General features: G+C 40.3%; 1 protein-coding gene across 1 annotated transcript in view; it reads right to left on the bottom strand.

Annotated features, from left to right (window-relative positions):
* The window catches only part of SPTLC3 (serine palmitoyltransferase long chain base subunit 3), a 127,556-nt gene extending 111,689 nt beyond the window's left edge, over positions 1-15,867 (bottom strand). Inside the window, exon 1 of the mRNA XM_070419901.1 lies at positions 15,470-15,867. Within this exon, the coding sequence (XP_070276002.1) occupies positions 15,470-15,583 (114 nt within the window). The 5' untranslated portion in view covers positions 15,584-15,867. The remainder of the gene's footprint in view (positions 1-15,469) is intronic.
* Positions 15,868-23,028: the final 7,161 nt, after the last annotated feature.

The raw sequence follows: 23,028 nt of genomic DNA on the forward strand, positions 1-23,028 counted from the left end.
CTTGATAAAAGAGACACAGGGCATTAAGCAACTTCCCCAAGGTTATAAAGCAGGAAAAGGCAGGGCTAAGTTGAATTTCTCAACTCCACAGCACCAGAGCTAAAGCAGAAAATCTTGAAGTTAGATCTCTGAAACACGATAGATTGGAACAGATTTCAGAAATCCAATAGCCAGGGGCTGAATCTTTCTCCTTCCAAGTGGGTACTGGTGGCAGCAAACACTTCGTGGGAAGGCTGACTACCATGTGCATGGACCTGTGCTGGGCCCTGGAAGGAGCATTTGGGTAGTCTCTCTTGTAGCTCCCATCCTCATAGAGTTCACAAGATAATGGGGAGATCAAATGTGTATACAAAAATATAACATTTTGGACTGGACAACAAGAAGTATCCGGGGGCAATATCTAATCAAGTGGATCGCAGTGGTAAAAAAATAAACAAGAAGTTTGGTAAGTCATTCCATATGTATCCACTTGTTCTTTCATTCAACAAACACATCTTGAGCACTTACTCCATGCCAGTAGCTGTGCTAGGTCCAGGTGACACAGTGGTGACTAAGAGGGACACAGCTCCTGTCCTCATGACAATCATGGGCTATATGTACGCTATTCAATACAGTAATCCCCAGCCACACATGGCCTTTATATTTAAACTTAAATAATTGAAATTAAATGAATGTAGAGATTTAGATCCTCCGTTGCACTAGCTAGATTTTAACTGTTTAATAACCATATAGGGCTGATGGCTACATTACTGAGACAGATATATAGCATTTTTATCACCATAGGAGGTTCTGTTGACTTAGGTCAGCAAATTGTGGTGCACAGGCCAGATCTTGCTCACCACCCACTTTTGTAAATGAAGTTTTATTGGAACACAGATGCATCCTTTCGTTTATATATTGTCTATGGCTGCTTTCACACTATAATAGCAGAGTTGAATAATTGTGACAGAGGTTGCATAGCCTGCAGAGCTAAAAATATTTGCTATCTGGTCCTTTACAGAAAAAGTTTGCCAACCCTTGGTCTAGATGGAAATATAGGTTCAAACAAACACAAAAAAGAAAGTGATGCATATGTAAAGGTGCTGTGAAGTGGGTAGGACAGAGATCTGACCTAGTTCAGGAAGAGACAAAAGGCCTCCCTAAAGAAGATGGTTCAGTAGCTAAAATGAGATTGGAATAATCTTAGGAGTTTACCCAGTACATTGTTCCCAGCAGCAGAAATAGCCTGAGGACCTGCGGGAAAGGGATGGGGTATGTGTGTGTTAGGGATAGTGAGGGGACAGGCATGGCTGAATGTCAGTTCCAGGAAGGGGCTCCATTCATGTTGGCCATTGCTAGTACTCTAGTACCTAGAATAGCATCTGATATGAAGTAGGTATCGACTACTACTAGTACATTCTTGATGAATGATTGAATAGGCTAAGTTAGGAGGTTATACAAAGCTTATAAGCCAAGTTTTGTATTGAAGCCCTGATCCTAATAAGGGAAGCCACTGATGAGTTTTAAGCCAATAGTGGTTTAAAATTCTGATCAGATATGTGTTTTCAAAGGGCCTTTGCAAGGCTGTGTGGAGACTGTGTCTCCCAGGAGCACCCTCATTCAATGTTTCACAGTGATTCGTGGTTGTGTAGTTGGTGATTTTAAAGTCTCTACCATATCCATTGTAGAGATTTGATGAAGCGAATGTGTTCAGCTGATTTTGAAATTTTGAACCTACAACCAAAACTCACAAGGAAAGAGCCTCCTGAACTGCAAGAGAATGAACCAACATCAGAGGCGTGTTTTGACAATACAGCTAATGACTCATAGGTGAGTTATAACAAGGGTGGGGTTCCTGGAAGCCCACAAAATGTGGTTCTGAGAGTCACTTGGCTGAACTCAGTGGATTAAACTTGGATTGCAAACAGTCATTTTTCTCATAAAGTCAAATTGAAACAATTTCTTTTTGCATCTCAATGATCCTGAACCCCACCCAAAACTTCCTACTCCCTGAAGCTAAACCAAACAGTGCCTGCCATTCAACAACGCAAAGAAGCAGAAAGTCTTTCTACTCAGAAAGAGAGAAACTGGCTAAGGATTCAGTTGTTGTTCCTTCTTTGTGTTTATTATGATTTTGCACATACCTATTCTTTTTTTAAAAATCTATTTGTATTGACTTCAGAGAAGAAGGAAGAGAGAGAGAGAGATAGAAACATCAATGATGAGGAAGAATCATAGATCGACTGCCTCCTGCACGCTGCACACTGGGGATTGAGCCCACAACCCTGGCATATGCTCTAACCAGGAATGAACCATGACCTACTGGTTCATAGGTCGACGCTCAACCACTGAGCCACACTGCACATAGCTATTCTTGCTTCTCTCCCTACTCCTTCCTGCCTGCCACCCTGTAAAAGCACACACCTTTATGTATGTTATGAGCAGCCTAAGAGCTTATAACCTGGTTTATCTTTTGCTTGCCTTTCAGAACAGAATGTGTCCATAAAGAAATAATGTTTACCTGAATGCATACAAATTGCTGAAATCTATTGTTTTCATGGAAGATAGAACATGCCATTTTATTTTCTATAAAAAGCTTTTGCTCCTTGGAAAACCAAGCATCCTGTCTCCAAACAACCTAGTCACGTAACAATTTATTTCTTTGCTTCCAAAAAATCTGATAATAGTCATAGTTATAATTAGCAGATTAATTTTTCTTATCATGTGGCACATAATGAAGAAAAAAAAGTAACTTCTCCCAGAGCAAGACTAATCTTGACTAGTTTTTATCTATACTTCTGAATCAACCAGCTTAGAGGATTCAGGCATTCTTTTAAGCCATCGTAGTTTCTGACCCATAACTAATGGGGGTACAAGACTTGAATCATCTGATTGGTATAATGATTGATACTACATTTAACAACAACACAAAAAAAACCCTGATGTTTATGACCTATTCATTTCAGTCTTTGAATCATTTTCTCAGGTCAACATGTGCAGTATTTCTATCTGTTTCTGTCTACAGGTACCTGATTCAGTAGTCTTGCTAAGAACTGACCAATGGGACACATGGTCCCTTATGGAAAAAGCCAGTCCCTTTTGCATAAACTAACAAACTAATCCATGAGGTACATGAATTGTGTGTTTTTCCCAGATGTCCCAAGTTATTTGCAAGTGTTGACAAAACATGTTAGTGCCAAGCGCTCCTATATTTGTTTTTAGTTCTATAATGTGAAAGGGAGTGTTGTGTGAAGGTGCTAGAAATTGGCGGTGGACAGAGGTGTGTCTTGCCCTGGATTGGCCATTTTGAGGTCTTGGAAAAGTGATGGCACCTATTTGAGTCTCACTGCCTATTGATTTCTCTGACATGTTGTCCTAAGATATACAAAAAAAGGAAGCTCTGTATATATGACTCTTATTTTGGGAAACAAGAAAGAAGATGCCTGTAGTTCTTATATGAAACAAATGCAATTTTTATATCAATTTTGAAATTGAGACTAAAGAATTTGCAACAGCAAATACCATGCTGAGTCTTCAAATATGTGGTCCCTGGCTGTTTGCTTTAAGAGCTTGGAGGTTTCCAAAAAAATTCAGCTTCTCAGAAAAGGCCTTGGTCTGGGTGACAAGAGACTAAGGGAGTATCCCAGTGGTGTGACTTTGAACTCAGTCACTTAGCTTTGCTGAGCCTTATTTCTCCATGTGTAAGAAGACAGGGGATAGAGTGGAATTGTATGGACTTCTAAACCAAGTTCCCTTACTGCTAGCTGGATTACACTAAAGACCAAAAAGAAAATAGCTCTTGATCCTTTGGAATTAAATGTGTACAACAGGAAAACTCTAGTGAGTCAGCCTTCCCTTGAGTCATTCCTTTACCTCACTTAATGTTAATTTGCACAGTATTCAGTTCTTTGTCCATAGATTAAACTCTCCAATGTTAAGTGAACAATTTTATAGTATTTTTCTGCAGTCAAAACTATATTATGAAGTGCTTTCTAATAAGAACAATCAAATGATAGTGTAGGTAAGAATTCATTGAATGGTATACTTCAGATTAGTGCATTTCGTTATATGTAAGTTTTACCTCAACAGAAGAAGAAGAAATTTTAAACAAAAATTGAAGTCTAGTTATTGATATAGATATGGAAAAGTATCAGAGTAAAGTGTATTGATTCTACAACTTTCTTTGAAATGCATAAATTCTATGAATTGATAAATGGAGAAAGGGATAGATGGATAGACATGAGATAAAACAAATATAATAAAATATAGAATTTAGGTGGTAGGTATATGAGTACTCATTTAGAACTCTTTTAATTCTTCTGTAAGTTTGCAAATATTCACAATAAGATGTTTGGGGGGAGGTATTTATTTATTTATTTATTTTTGGTCATAAAGACACAAGCTCTGGGGCCATTCTGCTGTACTAACTAAAAGTTTAAATCTTAAACAAATTTAACTTTTATATGATCTGTTGCCTCATGTAAAAAAATGGGGATAGTAACAGTATCAAACACATAAGGGTGTTGTAAAAATCAAAACGTTGGTATTTGTAAAGTTCTTAATATGTAGTGTGATGAAAGTTTGTTAAATAAAATTTAAAAAAACAACAACTCATAGCTCTGGCCTGTGTGGCCAGATGGTTAGAGCATAGACCAGTGGACTGAAGGGTTCAATTCCCAGTCAAGGACATGTACCTGAGTTGTGGGTTTGATCCCCACCCCAAGTCAGGGCACGTGCAGGAGGCATCCAATCCATATATTTCTCTCACATCGATGTCTCTCTCTCTCTCTCTCTTTCTCTCTCTCTCTCTTCCTCCCTCTCCCTCTCCCTCTCCTTCTCCCTCTCCCTCTTCCTCTCCCTTCTGCCTCTCTCTAAAAATCAATGGTAAAAATATCCTCAGGTGAGGATTAACAACAAAAAAACCAACTCATGTATAGAGTCATTGGTGGAAAAACAGATTGTACTGACTTTTCTTGGACTTTCAACCCTGAGAATAAATTATTTTATTAAAACCAGATGACAAGCTTGTATACTCTGAGGTATTAGTCATTTTCTCTCTAATCCAGGCATATTTTATCTCCTGCTAAGAAGCAACAGAATCATCAGGACTAATCAATAATATTTAATTTCTATTTTTATTTCCTTCAAAAAGTTTCACTTGCTTAAAGCATGTTCCCTGACCCCAGGCCTGGAGTGTACATAATATCTGGATATCAATATAAATTGTGCACTGTTTGTTGGATTATAAATTAGTGCAGCCACTATGTAAAACAGTGTTGAGGTTTCACATAAATTAAAAATAGAACTACCATATGACTCAGCAATTCCCCTTCTGGGTATTTATCCAAAGAAAACAAAACACTAATTCAAAAATATATATGCACTCCTATGTTCATTCCAGCATTATGGACAATATATGGCAGCAAATTAGGTGTCTATCGATAGATGTATGGATGAAGAAGATGTGGTAATAGATACAATGAAATATTACTTGTTCATAAAGTAGAATTAAATACTGACATTTGCAAAAACATGGATGGACCTAGAGGGCATTATGCTAAATGAAATAAGTCAGAAAGAAAAAAACATGTAGCTGCCTGATCACACAAAATAATCTAGTGCTTTAATGATTTTTTAAAAGGGGGCAGTTGCCGAACCGGTTTGGCTCAGTGGATAGAGTGTCGGCCTGCGGACTGAAGGGTCCCGGGTTCGATTCTGATCAAGGGCATGTACCTTGGTTGCGTGCGCATCCCCGGTGGGGGGCGTGCAGGAGGCAGCTGATGGATCTTTCTCTCTCATCAATGTTGCTAGCTCTCTAACCCTTTCCCTTCCTCTCTGTGAAAAACCAATGAAATATGTTTAAAAACAAAGGGGGGCAGTTAATGTTCTCCAACAAAGGTAAGAAAATTTGGGAATTAATTCATAAAAGGTTATACTCTTTGAAGTCTAAAAAGAAGCTTGTATAACATGAGTGGGGTATTTTTAGTCTTTTTTAAAATTAAAAATTAAATTTATTGGTGTGACATTGGTCAACATGATCATATAGAATTCAGGTGTGGGTTTCTATGTTACAAGATCTGTATATTGCACCATGTGTCCACCAACCAAAGTTAAATCTTCTCCTGTCACCATATATTAGGACCCCTTTCTGCCCCTAACCTTTTTAGTTTTTAAAGAACTGGGCTTGTGGATTGCGAATAGCAATTTGAATAGCAAACAAAACAAAACAAATGGAAGTTCTTACGAGCAATCCTATATAATAAAGAGCTAATATGCTAATTAGACTGAACAGCAGAACAACCATCTGAACAACCTTCCAGACGAAGCCAGGGTTGTGAGGGCTGAGCCCCTTACATGAATTTTGTGCATCGGGCCTCTAGTCCTATATAATAAAAGGCTAATATGCAAATAGACCAAACGGCAGAACAACTGAACAACCGGTTGCAATGACATGTGCTGACTACCAGGGGGTGTATGCAGAGCATGGCGGGTGTTGGCCATGGTGGGATGGTGGAGCAGGTGAGTGGGGGCACCAGACCAAGGCGCTGTCATCGGGGCAAGCCTCTGATGGTTACTGAAAATTATTTGCTCCTGCACACCACGGTCCTGCCCAGTGCTTGCACCCGCTGCCAGTGCCTGGCACCAGTCCTGATCACTGGGAGCCATCAGCGGGTGCGAGCAGCAGCTTCTGGCACTGATTGTCCCTAAGGGCTTCTCCACATCCTTCTGCTCCTGAGGGGTGATTGGGGCAGCAGCCGCCACTCACACCCACTGACGGCGCCGGCCCGGCTCGCACCTGCTACTGGTGCAGGCCCCAATTACTCCATGCCACTGTCAGCAGGTGCAAGTGGGGCCAGCGCCATCAGCGCTTGAGAGCGGCAGCGGGAGCGGGGCTGCCAGCAGACAGGGGGCTGGGGGCCACGGCGGGAGGGGCCAGGCAGGGGCACGGAAGATAGGCTGAGACCTGCCCCTGTGCCTACTGTAGCCTCATGGCCCACAGTTCCTTTCAAGGTGCACAAATTCATGCACTGGGCCTTTTGTAGATTAATAAAAACAGATGGTCTTTATTCATCCCACAAATGGTATTCAGCACTGACTATATACAGGCTCTGGTCTAGGTACTGGGGATTCAGTAGTGGATAAGATAGAAATCCCTGACAATGTGGGGCTCACATGCTAGACAGACAACAGATAGGAAATAAATGTGTGTGTGTGTGTGTGTGTGTGTGTGTGTGGTGTTAAGTACTAAAGAAAATGAGCATGAAAGAGAGGCAAGAAGAGAGGAGGTTTACCATGTTAGATAAGTTCAAGATGACCTGTTACAGAGAAGATAACATTTGATTCAGGACTTGAAGGGAGGGAGGGCACAGGCACCTGGATATCTGGGAAGCACAAATGGGAGAGGAAGTGCTAATGTCTTGGGTAGACTGATGCCTGGTTGCTTGCAGCATTGGGAAAAAGAGCAAGGGATATATCAGGGAGGACTAAGCCAGGGGGCCTTATGGCCATTGTGAGGATTCTGGCAGTTGCTCTGAGTAAAATGGAAATCAGGGGAAGGATTGGGGCAGAAGAGTGACATCTTGATTTCATTTCACAAGAACATTTTGGCTGTTCTGTAGAGACCAGTCTTGCAGTCTTGCTGGTGGTGATGGACAGAGATAGAAAAATGATATGGTGGTTTTAAAATATGTTTAGAAATTCTTTGAAACTCTTCCCACTGAGCAGTGGGTTGGTCTATTCCCCTTGAATCTTCTGGGATTGTTTTTGACAGCTTCAACCTATAAAGTAGGGTGACAGTGAAGCTATCCTCTGAGGCCAGGTTATGAAAGGCCATGAGACTTCTTCATTTACTAGAAAGCTATCTTCAAGCCCTCCCTGCTAGAGAGGACTCATGTGGAAATTTAGTCCAGAGTCCCAGCTTGTCCTGTTCTTCAGGCATCTCAGTCTGGATGGCAGGCATGGGAGTGAGGAAGCCACCTTGGAGGCAGATCTTCCTGACCCAGGTGTTCCAGGCTCAGGCCACTGGGCCATCCTAGCCGGCGCCCCAGATATCATAGGAACAGGGAGGAGCAGTCCCCACTGTGTCTCTTTCTGAACTTCTGACCAGCAGAATCCATGAGCATAATAAAATGGTTGTTGTTCAATGCCACTGTGTGTTGGGATGGCTTGTGATGCAGCGATATATAACTGGGGCAGAGGAAGAAGAGATGAGGCTCCTGCAGCAACCCAGGTGAGAGAGCATGGTGGGTGAGAATAGAGTGGTTGCTGTGGGAAGGTGAGTAATAGTCAGATTCTGGATACAATGTGAAGGTAGGATCATGAATTTGCTGACTCAATGTAGAATGAAAGAGAAAAGTCATGAACGATACTCAAGTTTTTGGTTTGAGTCACTGAAAGGATAGAGTTGTTTACTGAGATGGGGAAAACTGTAAGGGAATAAGATTTGGGAACAGAGAGATGGAGTAGTTATCAGGAGGTCAGTTTTGGACATGTACAGTTGGAGATGTCACATATACATAGAGAGATGAGACAAGATCACATGATCATGGTAGATATGCAGTTAGAAAAGAAAAAAAGGTACAAGGACTAAGCCTTGGGTCACTCTATTATTTAAAAATCAAGGAGATGAGGAGGTACCAGAAATCAAAACTGCAAAGGAACAGCTAATGACATAAAAGTATCATATTCTGAAATCCAAGAGAAGAAAGTGCTTTAAGGAAAGGGGAGTGATTACCTGTGTCAAATTCCGCTGACAGGTCAAATAAAATGGGAACTGAGAAGCCATCATTGAATGAGAAGAGTCGAGGGTTTAAGACCATAATTTATTGAGCACCTATTATATGCCAGGCATTGCACTGGACACTATTAAAATAGTGGAGAAAGAGATGGTTGCAGATTTATCTTAATAGATAACAGTTATCACTTATTAAATATCTACTCTATACTTGATAGTTATTAGGAGCCTTACATATGCTATCTCATTTCATATTCACCATTGCCTTGTTAGATATGGATCAGAGACATAAGGTTATCTGTCCAATATGACATAGCTACTAAGGGGCAGAGCTAGGTCTCAAACCTACTTCTAAATGAATTCAAGGTGAGTGGTTCTTCCTAATATCATTCTTCCTTAAGTGATTCCCCGGGAAATCCTGAGTGGTTCTGGGGTGTGAAAAGTCACCAGGAAAGAAATATCTTTCTGGGAGTTCATTTTTACTCAATGCTTTTAAGGGAGGACATAAAAATAATTTTATAAGAAAAAATTTAAATGTAATATAGAGTAGAATGCAAAATCCTAATATAAGTTTTTAAATGAATGAATGACACTTATTGCGCATATTGCTTGAGTCACTTTGGGCTTTTTTGGTTTTCTCTCCTTGGTAAATCAATTTATGAATACCTTCCCATCTCCTCTGGAGAGATTGACTTGCTGGTAGTTAGGTTGTGAGAGCAGATGTAGCCTAATTAATAAAGGGATTCCACAGCGGAGGCTCTTAACCAGGGGATCTGAGAAACTCAGGGAATATATGAACTCTCTACATGGTAAATTTTATGATTATGAACCCATTCATTTTTCTATAAAATGTACCTATCAGCTTCTCAAAGGATCCTTGACTTCAAATGGGTAAGGCCCACATGGCAGAGAAAGAACAGTCAAGTATAACTTGACAGAATAATTACGATTTGCACACAGCCTTTTTCTTGGGCAACTTTGAAGGCCCAGTCACACCGTATCTAGAGAACAACAGTGGTGACCAAGCTTTATGATGCATTGTTTAACAAAAGATTTCTCTGTCACTTCCTGTGAAGTCTGAGAGATGAAGTTTGACTAATAAAATATTGTCAGTTCTATGACATTTTGACGAACACTTGGGTACCTAATATTTAATATCAGGGCTAGTCAGGGAAATCTAGTATATGAAGTCAGTTATAATTGTTTCTCAAACTTGCATATTCCAGGGTTAATATAACAACTCAGGGAAAGAAACATAAATTTTTATATTATCTACTAGAGGCCCAGTACACGAAATTTGTGCACTCAAGGAACGAGATGGGGAGGATCCCTCAGCCCAACCTGTGCCCTCTCACAGTCCGGGAGCCCCACAATCAATCACCCTAAAGAGGTAGGCCCCACCCACCCAAACAGGACTCTGCAATGGATAGCCGGGGTAGCCTGGGCCTCCCTCTTTGGGGCAATAAATAGCACCCTGCAGAGGGAGGCCCTGCCTACTTGCTGCAGCCTGCCAGTTGGTGGCCTGAGCCTCCCTCCTTGGGGTGATCATGGAGCCCCCCCCCACCGATTGATCAATTGCCCCGCCAGCATGTGACCTGGGCCTCTCTCTGCAGGGTGATCATTGGGCAATGGGTGGGCCCCCAACCAATCTCATCACACCTGCCTTGGCTGGCCTGGTGCCAGTGGGTGTTATAGCATGGTTGTCTGGATGGTCGTTCTGCTGTTCGGCCGTTAGGTCGATTTGCATATTATACTTTTATTATTATAGATTGTTCTTTTAAAGTATGAAGTAAATCTAAATTAAGAGAAGTCAAATTCCCTGAACTATTCTTCTTAAACGTGTATGAGAAAATAGCACTCTACTTATGACCTCTTATTTTTCTCACCCTATTTACCTATAGTTCAGAGATTTCAGATTTGTGGCTGGAAGCAATATTTCCTTGAAATCTACACTATTTGAATTTTTAAAGGTTAGATGCCAATATTTAAAAATGAGGAGATTCTCTCTGCCTCCCACCTCATTTGGATTTCCAACTTCTTTTGAAAATCCTAAGATCTGTTTACACAGGACTTGTTCTGCTTCTTGGAGACAAAGAGCTTTGTTAGGTAAATACATTCTTACCACTTCCTACTGTTCCATACCAGACCCTGCCACCCTCAGTCTCTGCTGTAATCAAATGGTATTCAATGTGACAAAATTAATGAGTGGAGGAGGATTCTGATGGTATTGTGATGGATGGATAAAATATAACTATTTTTAATACTTATCTGAGTTATGCTTATAGTGTTTTGTTTATTTTCCCCCCAAATGTTTCACCTAAATTGTGAATTATCTGGCCAATATCTTGGTTTCTAATAGGGTGGCAGCAGCTCCTTCTCACATTAATTTACAGGTTGAATATTTTAGAATTATAGTAAACTATATTAGTTCAGACCAATTGGGACAAAGGTGACAACATTTAGTAGAAATATTAAATTCAGTGTATTTCAAAATAAATGTAGTAAATTCCTTGCAAGTATTCAGGTTGACATCAATCCACCTCTAAAAGTGTTTCCAAGAAAGGTTTTTTAAAGAAACTTAGTAAATAGATAAAATTAATTTATAACTGGTAAATATTAAATATAATTAACACATGTATTTTAATTAAATAAACTTCTTCACCTTAACACACACTTTCCTGAGCTAGCTATTTATTCATAGGTAATATAGCAAATTGCAGGTTGCCACAGGTTGAATAATTATACTTCAGATTTGGCATCATTCAGATGATGGCACTTTTGCATTAGTAATATTTGAGTTCATTGTATTTGGCTAAACCAGTCAGACATTCATCTTAAGCATACAGTCCTTATCCCAAAACACAAAACAAATGGAAAGGAAATAGATGGCCACAGCAAACTCTCTCCTCAAAATGTAAATGCCAGCACTAAAAATGGATATGATTCAGAGAAAGATAAATATCACATGATCTCACTCATTTGTGGAATATAATAAACAACATAAACTGATGAATAAACATAGATCCAGAGACAGAGAAACATCGAACTGACTGTTAAATCTCAGAGGGAAGGTGGGGCGTTGGGAGAGTTAGAAATCAACCAAAGGACTTGTATGCATGCATATAAGCATTACCAATGGACACAGTCACTAGTGGGGTGAGGCCATGTACTGGGGGGTGGGAGTAGCTGGAGAGAGGTCAATGGAGAAAAAAATAATATTGTAATAGCTATGTATAGGCCAGGGGGTTTCCTTGAAATATTGAGGGGACCACTTGGTAAAGTATATGATTGTCTAACCACTATGTTGTGTGCATCTGAAACTAATACAGAATAATATTGAATGTGAACTATAATGGGGAAAAAAGATGGAAAATTGTATGTTATGTTTTTCATCATAACAAAAAAAAACAATTAAAAAACAGAAAATGCACACAAATTGGAAAGGAAAATAAATAAATAAAATGGATATGATGAGATTGCAGAATGAATTTTCTAGATATTTAAAAACAAGAATATCCATATGTTCATTTATTTATTGCTGCTTAACAAACCACTGCCACACTTACAACAGCAATCATTTATTTTCTAATGAATCTTTACTATGAGCAGGACTCAGCAGGGACAACTTATTTATATATTCCATGAAGTATCAATTGGAGCTGATAGATACCAGGCTAGAGGATCCATTTCCAAGATAGCTCACTTATACAGTTTATAAATTGGTGCGGCATCTCAGCTAGTAGCAGAGCAAGGATACTTGGTTTCTCTCTACTTGGGTTTCTTCTCTGGGCTACTTGGGCTTCCTTCAAACATGGTGGCTAGGTTTTAAGAGTGAATGTTTTAGGAGGATTGGGCTCAAGCTAACAGGATTCTTTTAACTTTAGTCTCAGAAGTCCCAGATAATGCCTTCTATCACATTCTATAGGCCAAGTAAAACATTCAGCCGCGGGCAAACTACGGCCCGCCGGATCTGGCCTGTTTGAAATGAATAAAACTAAAAAAAAAAAAAAAAAGACCATACCCTTTTATGTAATGATGTTTACTTTGAATTTATATTAGTTCACACAAACACTCCATCCATGCTTTTGTTCCGGCCCTCTTCAGAACCCATTGTGGCCCTCGAGTCAAAAAGTTTGCCCACCCCTGCACTAGGTCCAGCCCACATTGAAGGGGAGTAAAATAGATTTTACTTTTCAATGGAAAACACATCAAATCATTTGCAAATATCATTTACCTACTGCATTGCATATCTATGATATTCCTATTACCAGGAAATGCTGCGCTAAGTGAACTGCCTATTCAGGGTGACCATATACTGTGGAAGAAAGCGTCTGGAAGGTAGGTTACCTGTAGGTTTCCATCTGGGGTTCAGTATAAGTCCATATGACTCAGGGTTACATGGAGTTGGGCTCAGTATGACTCAGGGTTACATGGAGTTGGTTTTCTTTAACTTGGAGTTTTTTAAAATAAAGAATGGGTGGTGGCCTGTGCATGGATGCAGTGTGTCTGTGAATGAACAATGTTGCATATTGAAGGCTCTGGTATGTGACAGTTTGGTGTCATTTGCAATAATAAGCTCAAATTTTCATTAACAACAATAAAGCACGCAAGCAAAACATGATACCTTTAACTCACACTTAACTCTGCCCTTTAAGGCTGAGTTTAGTTTGCCCCTTCTCTGTGGAAGTAGGTATGGATCTCACTTCTACCAACATCTTGTATTTAGAGAAGCAGCATGGACTAAGCAATGCAAACTTTGGTTTTAGAATTGGGAAAACCAGGTTCCCAAACTGGTTTTGATGCTTCTGCTGCTGACTTTGGTTAACTTACTAAAGCTTTGTTTCCTCACCTCTACAATGGGTCTGATAGTAATTATATCCACCTTGTAGGAATGTGTGAGATGATGAATGTAGTTAGAATGTCTGGCACTTAGAAAGAATGCAGTACATGTTAGAGATTATACAATACATAATTATTATTTTCTTGGTTACTTCCCAAGGTTTTTCACTACAGGCCAATGTGTTAGGAGTTAGAGCATGATATTCTTGAATAGTTGTGGTCACAATGAAAGCATAATCCCTTTCTTTTTCTCAAGTGTCATTGGTATCTTAGTCAATTTCAGTTTTTAAAATAAGGGTTTTTAGGCTGTTAGTGGGAAGTGCATACTACCATAGAGTCCTGGTACCAAAAAGAAGTTGGAAGGGAGAGGTCAAGGGGGTGGGGGGGAAGGAAACATATATAATACTTTAAACAATAGAGAATTTAAATTAAAAAAAGAAGTTGGGCTAAGGTGAATGGTCTGGAGTTTATGCTCCCGTTTTCTTATAGATAGGTGATCTTGAGAAGTTATGTTCTCAGAGCCTCAATTTCCTCATCCATACAGACATGGCTAATAGTATTCATCTAACAGTATTTTTATGAGAATAAAATGAGGCAAACGGAACTGGCATGAAGCAGCTACCAACAATGCTATTTATTAGCACTAATTCTCATCTGTGAGAGGCCAGACCTGAGATTGTCATTAGACACGTCTAAGGCTAGGGTAATGCCTTTTGTTAAGAGGGGGCCACAGCATATTCACATACAGCCATGCTCCAGAGTACCCCCCTCCCCATCGCCCCTTCACCTCTTCCAACTGGACGCACAGATTTAATGTACTGAGTGGCGAACTGGCTCCCAGCAAGCCCAACCTGTCCTGCGATCTTACGACAGTCTGACCTTTCCCCTGGGTGGATGCTGGTTCTCTGGGGATGGATGAGTGATGAACTGTACAGGTTCCCTGCCCAGCTTCTCATTTCCCAACAGTGAAGCTACCTGTCTGGCTATGCCAATTTGCTTCTGAGGCAGGTGAGCTCATCCCTGCTCCTCAGAGCAGTGAGGCAGGGCAGCATGTGGGAAGTGGGGGACTGCCTTTTTACAAATACCTCACAGAGTCCAGCCCCCTCTTGGAATAAGCTGACAATATTTCTCCAGTTCCTTCTCCTCCTCCTCCTCTTCTGCCTCCTCTTCCTCCTTCTCCGTAGAACCCCATCAAACATTGTATTACAGCAGGAGCCAAAAAAATGTTTCGAATGGGAAAACAAAAGGCTGTTTGGTTCTGTGTGCAGCATGTAACAATAAGCCACACTCTCTGAAGTGTCTTCCAGAGGAATGCTGTGATGTCAAGTTTCAAAGAAAGACTCTGGCCCCAAATCAAGCTGTAAGCTGTGACAATGTCCCACTAAATACCATACATAATTCATCTTTCACCCAGAGAATAAGCTGGGCTAACTGTACTGAGTGGTGGACTGGGAGCATTTCTGGCGTACAGAGGAAAATGCCATCCACACCACATAATCTCGGCGACTTTTAGTTTACTTCCACTTCCTCAATTAAAAAAAATGTTTTATGAAGCCTGGTGAGTGTAGCCTGTCATGATTTCTTGATGGACTGAAATTTAGCTGAGAAGTTTGAGCCTTCACAAGTCTGCCCCCGAAATGCGTGAGAGAAAATAAAAGTCTAGTAGGTATGTTTGTATTTTCAGGCTTTAAAAAGCTCTTGGGACTATGTATGTCCTCTCTTGTCTAGAGAAGAAATTTTCTCCTTACCCCACACCTAAGCTGCTCAGAAGCCAAGCATTTGAAATTAGCTGAAGGGCAGAATCAAAACACCTAACACTTCCTAAGAGGACTTTCAGTTAGGACCGCTTCAGACAGCCTTACAAAGAAATAGTCACATGTCCTGGCCATCCCGAGCCAGGCAGGGATCCCCTCTTACCTGGACTTTCTTCACTATGCCATTCTTCGTGCAGTTTCCATTCTGTGAGCCGTCCCATTTCTTGTGACTGTAAAGATTCCCATTGCAGACAGCGCCTCCTCCAGAATTGGCCATTTGTGGCAAACGATGGAAGCCAGCAGGTTTTCCTCCGGGGGTTCTTGGCAAGCTTCAGGGTCGAAGTTGGCGAGGGGATGGCATACAGCACGGCGGGCTGAGCCTTTGGAGGAATCTTACCAATCAGGCTTTTCCAGAAGAAAAGCAATAGTATTTTGGGGGGCAGATCTTTGAAACTAAAAACATACGGGTTACCTTTCCACTCCTCAACTCAGAATGGGGCTTCCCCTGCCGCAAACTAGCTCCTGAAACTACAGAGGCGATTGCCCATGTTGGCTCCTCTTGTGGACTGAGGAAATCAGGAGACTGCAAAACCCAGTGGCAAACTGCGAGGGGGCGGGCTGGGAGGAGGAAATCTTTTAAAGACACACACACACACACACACACACACACACAGCACACTCACGTGGAGTCTTCTACCTGCATACAATCACTTCTGAATGGAGGTCTAACCCCCACCTTTCCCTCTTGCATCTAATTACATTTTTTTAGTTTAGTTTTTTTTTTTTTTTTTTTTTAGTTGTAAATCAAGTTCAAAGTCAACATTTCTTTTTGCTGTAAAATAACATTCAGAAGAGATTGCCAGGAGCTAGAGGAAGAGAGAATAGGAAGTTACCAGTTACTGGGCATAGAGTTTGAGTTGGAGACAGAAAGAGTTTTGGCAATAGATGGTGGTAATGGTTGCACAGCAGTGTGAATGTACTTAATGCCACAGAACTGTACACTTTAAAATAGTTAAAATGGTAAATTTTATGTGATGCCTATTTTATCATAATACAAAAATGGCAAAAAAAATTCAGAACCCACCTAATGTTAAAACCAATGACATAATGAAAGGTAGTAACTCATCAAGAATTCCTGTAAGGCAGAGGTCCAGGGGACAGAATGTTTGGTGTTTTTTGTTTTGTTTTGTTTGTTTGCTTTTTTAAAAAATCATGGCTGCATTACCTGTACCATGTAACTTTAGAGAAGTCATTTTTTTTTCTCTTTCTGCATCACTTTCTCCACCTATAAAATGAGATAAAACATTTTTGTGGGCTAATGCCTGGTGGGGTGGTAGGAAAAGAAAACACTAGTTTGGCTTTGTTATGGACACAGGTGTTGTGAGACAGATGGAGGTGCAAACACTTCTGGTTTACTTATTAACTCTTAATCTCTCAATGCAGCGGTCACCAGAGCTCTGTGCTCTTCTATCAAGTGGCATTGCAGTGATTTGGTGTGTTGGATGGTGTTAATCATTTAAAGCCTGGTGAGTCCTTCCAAGCACACTTGCATTGTTCTCCTGAATCAAGCCTTCTTTTTCTCCTCCTCCTCCTCCTCCACCTCCTCCTCCTCCTCCTCCTCCTTTTCCTCCTCCTCCTCCTCCTTCTTCTTCTATTTATTGATTTTTTTTTTAGACAGAAAGAGAAATGGGGAGGGAGGGAGAGAGTGACACATAGATAGGCTGCCTCCTGCACGCCCCCTACTGGGCATCAACTCTGCAGCTTGGGCATGTGCCCTGGTGAGGAATCAAACAGGCAACTTTTCCGTGTGCAGGTGCATGAGAGGACACCCACCCAAGCAAGCCACACTGGCCAGGGCCTGAATCAAGGTTGTTTTTTTTTTGTTGTTGTTTGTTTTTTACCATCACACACTTAGCATAGAAACCAATATCGGGTCAATGAACCAAAACAGAGAAAACAAAAACAAAGCCTGATTTCCTGGTCCTCAGCTTTGCATAGGGTTCGCTTCCCCTCCAGAAAGAGGTGGCTGACGGAGGTGGTGATCATGCTTTTCCTAACCAGGATTTGCATGTGAGGGGTGCCGTGTTTCCCATCCCCTGGAGAGCTGAAGGAATAAGAATTTGGGCCAAATCATGGAATGCAGTTAATACCAAGTGAATTCCCTTTGTGTCTCAAGCTCAGGATTTTTACTGCATCTCTCCTAACCATTGTCATCAGAGCAGAACTGGCTTTTTTTGGTCTCTCTCTTCCATGGCCATTACACTGAGAGTTGGGAGCTAAACCTGTGCTGTTGGCTTCTTTTCGTCCAGATTTATGCAAAAGAGAGATGGAAGGGTAGGAGAGGGCGCTGATAATGTTGGCCCAGCTGTCTCAGCTTACTTAGAAAGACAAGTTGAAGACACTGTTATTTTGACTGAGCTCTACTGACCTGTAGAAATTTTTTTAAAAAAATATATGGATTTTGAGATAAAACTAAATAATGAACTTTAGATATTTCTATTCCCTTCCTTTTCTTTTCTTCTTTCTTTTTCTCCTCCCTCTTCTGATATTCATTTTTATCCTACTTTCCCTCTTCCTGTTCTTTCCTTCTTTATTTTATTTTTATAAAGGGATAAAAAACATACACAGAAAAAAATCTCAAAAAACACTTTTTTTTTCTAATCCCAATTTGTCAAGGTTAGAGTGAGAAGGAAAATAGGGCGGCAACTTTGGGTGCTTACAGCCTAGTTTCGTATCTAGTTAAACAGTAATCTTACAAGTCCCATTCTAACTGACTTGGGAGGAGCTGCAAAGCCCACCCCGAGGAGCCCACCACAAGAAGATTATATATATATATATATTCAAAACCTCCCTACATTAGCAGTTCAGGCTTTGGATCAGTCCCCTGGGCTAGCAGCGCTGCATAATAAAGGTTTTACTTTCCTGATTCCTCTGGGTGCCAGCTGTCGTTCTCTTGGGCCATTTGCCACAACAAGATCATCACACATAGACCTTCAGGAAATGCATACCACGCATTCTCACTGTTGAAATGATTCTACTTGCCACATTGGGATATGTGAATTGCTGTGTGCACAAAATCATCTGAACACCCCAATCATTTGGCATCAGATACAGAAGATATGCATAATCAATGGTGGCTTATTATTTTATATCATCCCCAGTGAAAATAAGTGTAGAAGTCTGTTTCAGTGAGTGGTAGCTTTGCGTGTAGGAATATTAATTGCTTCTGGTCTGAATGTATGTGTCCCCCTCAAAATTCATATGTTGAAATCCTAACTCCTGAGGAAATGCTATTAGGAGGTGGGTTGTTGCAAGGTAATTAGCTCACAAAGGTGGAGCCTCATGATGAGATTAGTGCTCTTCTAAACAGACTAGAGGCCCAGTACACAAAATTCGTGCACTCAGGGGGTTCTCTCAGCCTGGCCTGCACCTTCTCGCAGTCCAGGAGTCGGATATCCTTAGTGCTGCCCACCACCACTGCTGCACTTGCCAGCGGTGAACCCAGCATTTGGCACACTGTCCACCAGGGAGCAGCTCCTGTGTTGAGCATCTGCCCTCTGGTCGTCAGTGCATGTCATAGCGATCAGTTGTTCTGCCATTCCGTCGATTTGCTTATTAGTCTTTTATTATATAGGATGCCCAAGTAGCTCCCTTGTCCCTTCAGCCATGTGAGGTTACAGCAAAAAGACACCCCTCTAGGAAGGGGGTCCTCACCAGACATCAAATCTTCGGTGCCTTTGATACAGAACTTTTTTACTAGAACCCAGGTTCTTTGTCTGCAGGAGTTGAAGAATGAATCCACAGACAGAAGTTGGTATAGCAAAAGTGGAGATTTATTGAAGAACAAGTACAGACTCCCATGTGGGGAGGGGGGAAAGGGTCCCACTGAGTTCCTTTTCCCTACGGCTTATAAAGGCTGCAGATCTTGGTGCCTTGATATCCCCTCTGATTGGTCACTATTCCCTTGGACTGAATACTGTAGTAACTGCTGGGCTCAAAGGTCAAACCTCACATGTCCCATGAGAGGTTCTCTCTCCCCCCTCCTTCCTTATTGTTTTCTTATTCCCTTTGGGCTTTCTTCTTCTCCTTCTGGATGAAGGGCTTCTTTCTCTTTATTTTGTAAATATAGACCTTTTTCGGTCTCCAGCTCCCTCATTCTATGGAAATGTACCTGTTGCAGCTTTTCAGCTTCCCTTTTCTATGTAAATATACCTTCTGTTGCTCTGCCGCCCTGTGCTTCTTCCATGGTCCCTTTAATTTCTAAAATTTCCTAAAACCTGTGCTTTTCACCCTTAAAAAAATCCTGTTTCACCTCGATTTTGGACTTCTCAGTCTTCTGAACTATGAGGAATAAAGTCTGTTGTTTATGAGCTATCCAGTTTATGGCACTTTGTTATATAATCAGAATAAGCTAAGACATTGATCAATAGTAAAACACAGACTACATATTGGGCATGATTTTGTGTCTCTGAATAGCTAAATGTATTTCAGATCAACCATTAAACTCAACAAATGTTTGAGTAACTATGATATACTAGGTTATTTGCTAAGCCCTTCATTACAGACAGTCCTCACCATCACAAAATAGAAGTTCACAGAACCTGCATCTCTCCTTCCCAAGATCTCTCATTATGGAAGGTAAAAAGAAATCTGTCCTTTAGTGGATTAAGGACAAAGACCAAATTAGGTAATATGGCCTTGTATTCCCTGAAAGTACTACATTTTTTGTCCAGATGCCAGCTTCTAGGGGTAGGTAAGAAAGAGAAACTCAGAGGCTTGGTGCTGTGTTTTGAAAAAGCTTTGGGAACCACTGGGACATGGAAAGTTGACAGAAAAGGGAGGAAATAAGCAAAATCAATGGTCAAAATTATACAGTCTCTAGAAATCTATTGGGTGAATCATAATGGAAGGTAATGATAATGCAAAAACTAAAGTTCCAACAAGTTAAGTGACTTTTCCAAAGCCACAAGAATGTGTGATAGAAGTAAGTCATGGATGCTAGTTCTTTTTCCCTAAGACCATAATAAAGAAGAAAGTCCCTTTTCCTAAGACCATAATAAAGAGGAAAAATAACAGAACCTGCTTCAATTTGGAATATTTCATTGAATTGGTCAAATAACAAATAAAAACAAATTATTTTGCCTTCCTCATTCATTCAAATCCTGTTATCTATTAAATAAAGAGCAAAGATCTAGCCACATCTCAATATCTGCTGGGATTTAATAGTCTGAGATTCCTCTACGGGGAAGTACTTAAATTTTCTAAAATATCAGTCTGGAAAATTCTCATAAAAGGGCAGATACCAAGATTACAGATATCAGATGTCAAGGTTTTTTCTTTCTTTCAGAACAAAAAACATGTCGTCAATGACTACTACCCCAAGGTCAGCAACAGTGTAACATTTCTGCTTTTCTTTCAGGGAATAGTGTCCACTCAAGTCCTTTTAGTAGCAATTATCTTCAGAATGCTCCTGAGCAAAGGGCAAAGAATAGTGTTCATCCTCCCTATTGATGTCCTAACTGTAACTCTTTGCTTATGAAACTTAACATCATTTTTTTTTAAAGTACAGGATTCAGACTCAAATATAGAACTGGGTATTTCTAAGAAGTAGTCACCCTACTATTCTCAAAGCCACTATATTTTGGGGCAGCTAACTGACTTTGTTAATTAAAAAACAACAACACTGTTATTTCTGCAAAAATATAATTTATTTGTTTCCTTGGGGGGGGGTTATTTGTTCAAAGCAATGGTGATTTACTTAGTGGAATTTAAATTAATAGTTTTCATATTGAATTAGAACTAGATAACCTAGTTAAGTACTATCTATAAATCTTGTTATAACTTCTGTATGGACTAAGAACAACTACTTTTGTGATTGTTAATTGATTAACATAAGTGGAATAGGCTTAATTCTCCTTAAACAAAGCAGTGCCATTTATAACTTAGTTAATGCATTGCCTTAAAATATTTAAAACTTAGTTAATTAAATGGCTTCAAAATGTAAAACATAAAACACTCGAATATATTTTATTTTTTTAAATCACTTCAAATGACTACTGGGGGAACTTCTAGTCCTAATAAGCAAAACATTGTCAAGCACAAAATTGACCCATGTATATTTAATAAATTTAAATAAATGTATATGATAAATCAAATTTCCCCAATATCTCAATATTGTCTATAAACTAGTTAATACTTTCTTACATGTATTTAAAATTACAAGACTGCTATGTGAAAGTATATTAAATATTATAGACTTGTCATCTCATTTGCACACATAGATTACATTTAAACTTGATAGGCAAGTATTAATACTAGGGGCTTAATTTTTTGTCTTGTTTTTTAAGAGCCTTGTGGCTTATTTATGTCTTTATTTGTAGGAATTCTGTTCAGTTAGTCTTTGTGTGGTTCTCGAGCATGTGGTTGTTCTATAATTTAGTTGGCATTTTGATGTGGTTGTGGAAGGAGATCAGCACATTCCAGCATCTTGACTGGAAGTCCTCTGGGCTTGATTTCCTTTATCATCATCTTATTGATATTTCCAGAACTGAAAATACATTAACTCACCTCTAGGTGAGGTTGAAGTACTGATTCATTTGTGTAGACTGTCTCTCACTTTGCTAGGCAGTTCATTTGGACTCCTAAGTGTGACTGGGTCATTGTATACCCCTGCTAGGTGGGCGTGGTGTGGTTTATAAAGCCCATCTGGTTCCAGACATTTGTAGAGTAAATTCATCCTGGAGTGGCCTAACCCTGGAGGTAAGTCCTAAAGTGATTCTGGTGCCTTGGGATGGAGAATGTTCTAAGCTTCCAAGGAGCTGATGGATGAGCCTTTTTGACAATAACAATAAGAGGTTAAGTATTATGGATGGAGATGACAAGCATTGGGTCTGCTGAGGGCTGAATCTCCCTAAGCACAGCAATCATAAATATAGCATACAACAATCTCAGCCTGCAACTCAGCAGTACTAAAAAAAACCAAAAAAACCCCCCAAAAAACAAAACACTAACTTTTTTCTTAGAACTTAATTTTAATTTTGAAGAAACCCCACCCCATTCCATCAGGTGGTCTAGTTAATGGGTACCTTAATGGAATTAGGATGCTATTGGGACAATGGGCTTGGAGAATGACGATGTTTTTGGTCATTGACATATGCTACCGAGTATCTTCTCATTATGCTTTTCTACCTTTTCCTAATAGATTTCTTACTCTAATGGATTTCTCTCTGCTTTCCTTGTGCCATTTTGGAAAGAAAAGGAGACATTCTGCTCCCTCCCTGCCAGGCTAGAAATCAGGGATCCCTACAAGTCTGCCTGTGACCTCATCCACCCAGACTATTTCTGTGGCTGTTCTCTCTCCAGACACTTCTATCCTCTAAGGGGCACCACCACCCACCGGTTCCTCCGGTCTTATGATTTTCCTTAGATTTTCTTTTTAAAAAAAATATATTTTATTGATTTCAGAGAGGAAGGAAGAGGGAGAATGAGATAGAAACATCAATGATGAAAGAGAATCATTGATTGGCTTCCTTCTGTATGCCCCCTACTGGGGATCAAACTCGTAACCCAGGTATGTGACCTTGACTGGAATCGAACCCAGGACCCTTTAGTCTACAGGCCAATGCTCTATCCACTGAGCCAAATCAGCTAGGGCCCCTTCTGATTTTCTTCATCCCGACCTGGAAGCATCTCTCTTCTGGTCTCTGAGAACATCCCTCTCTC

The sequence above is a fragment of the Myotis yumanensis genome, unplaced genomic scaffold (genome assembly GCF_028538775.1).
Source record: "Myotis yumanensis isolate MYYU_CA2020_CCGP unplaced genomic scaffold, mMyoYum1.0.hap1 SCAF_7, whole genome shotgun sequence".
Classification (NCBI taxonomy): Eukaryota; Metazoa; Chordata; class Mammalia; order Chiroptera; family Vespertilionidae; genus Myotis; species Myotis yumanensis.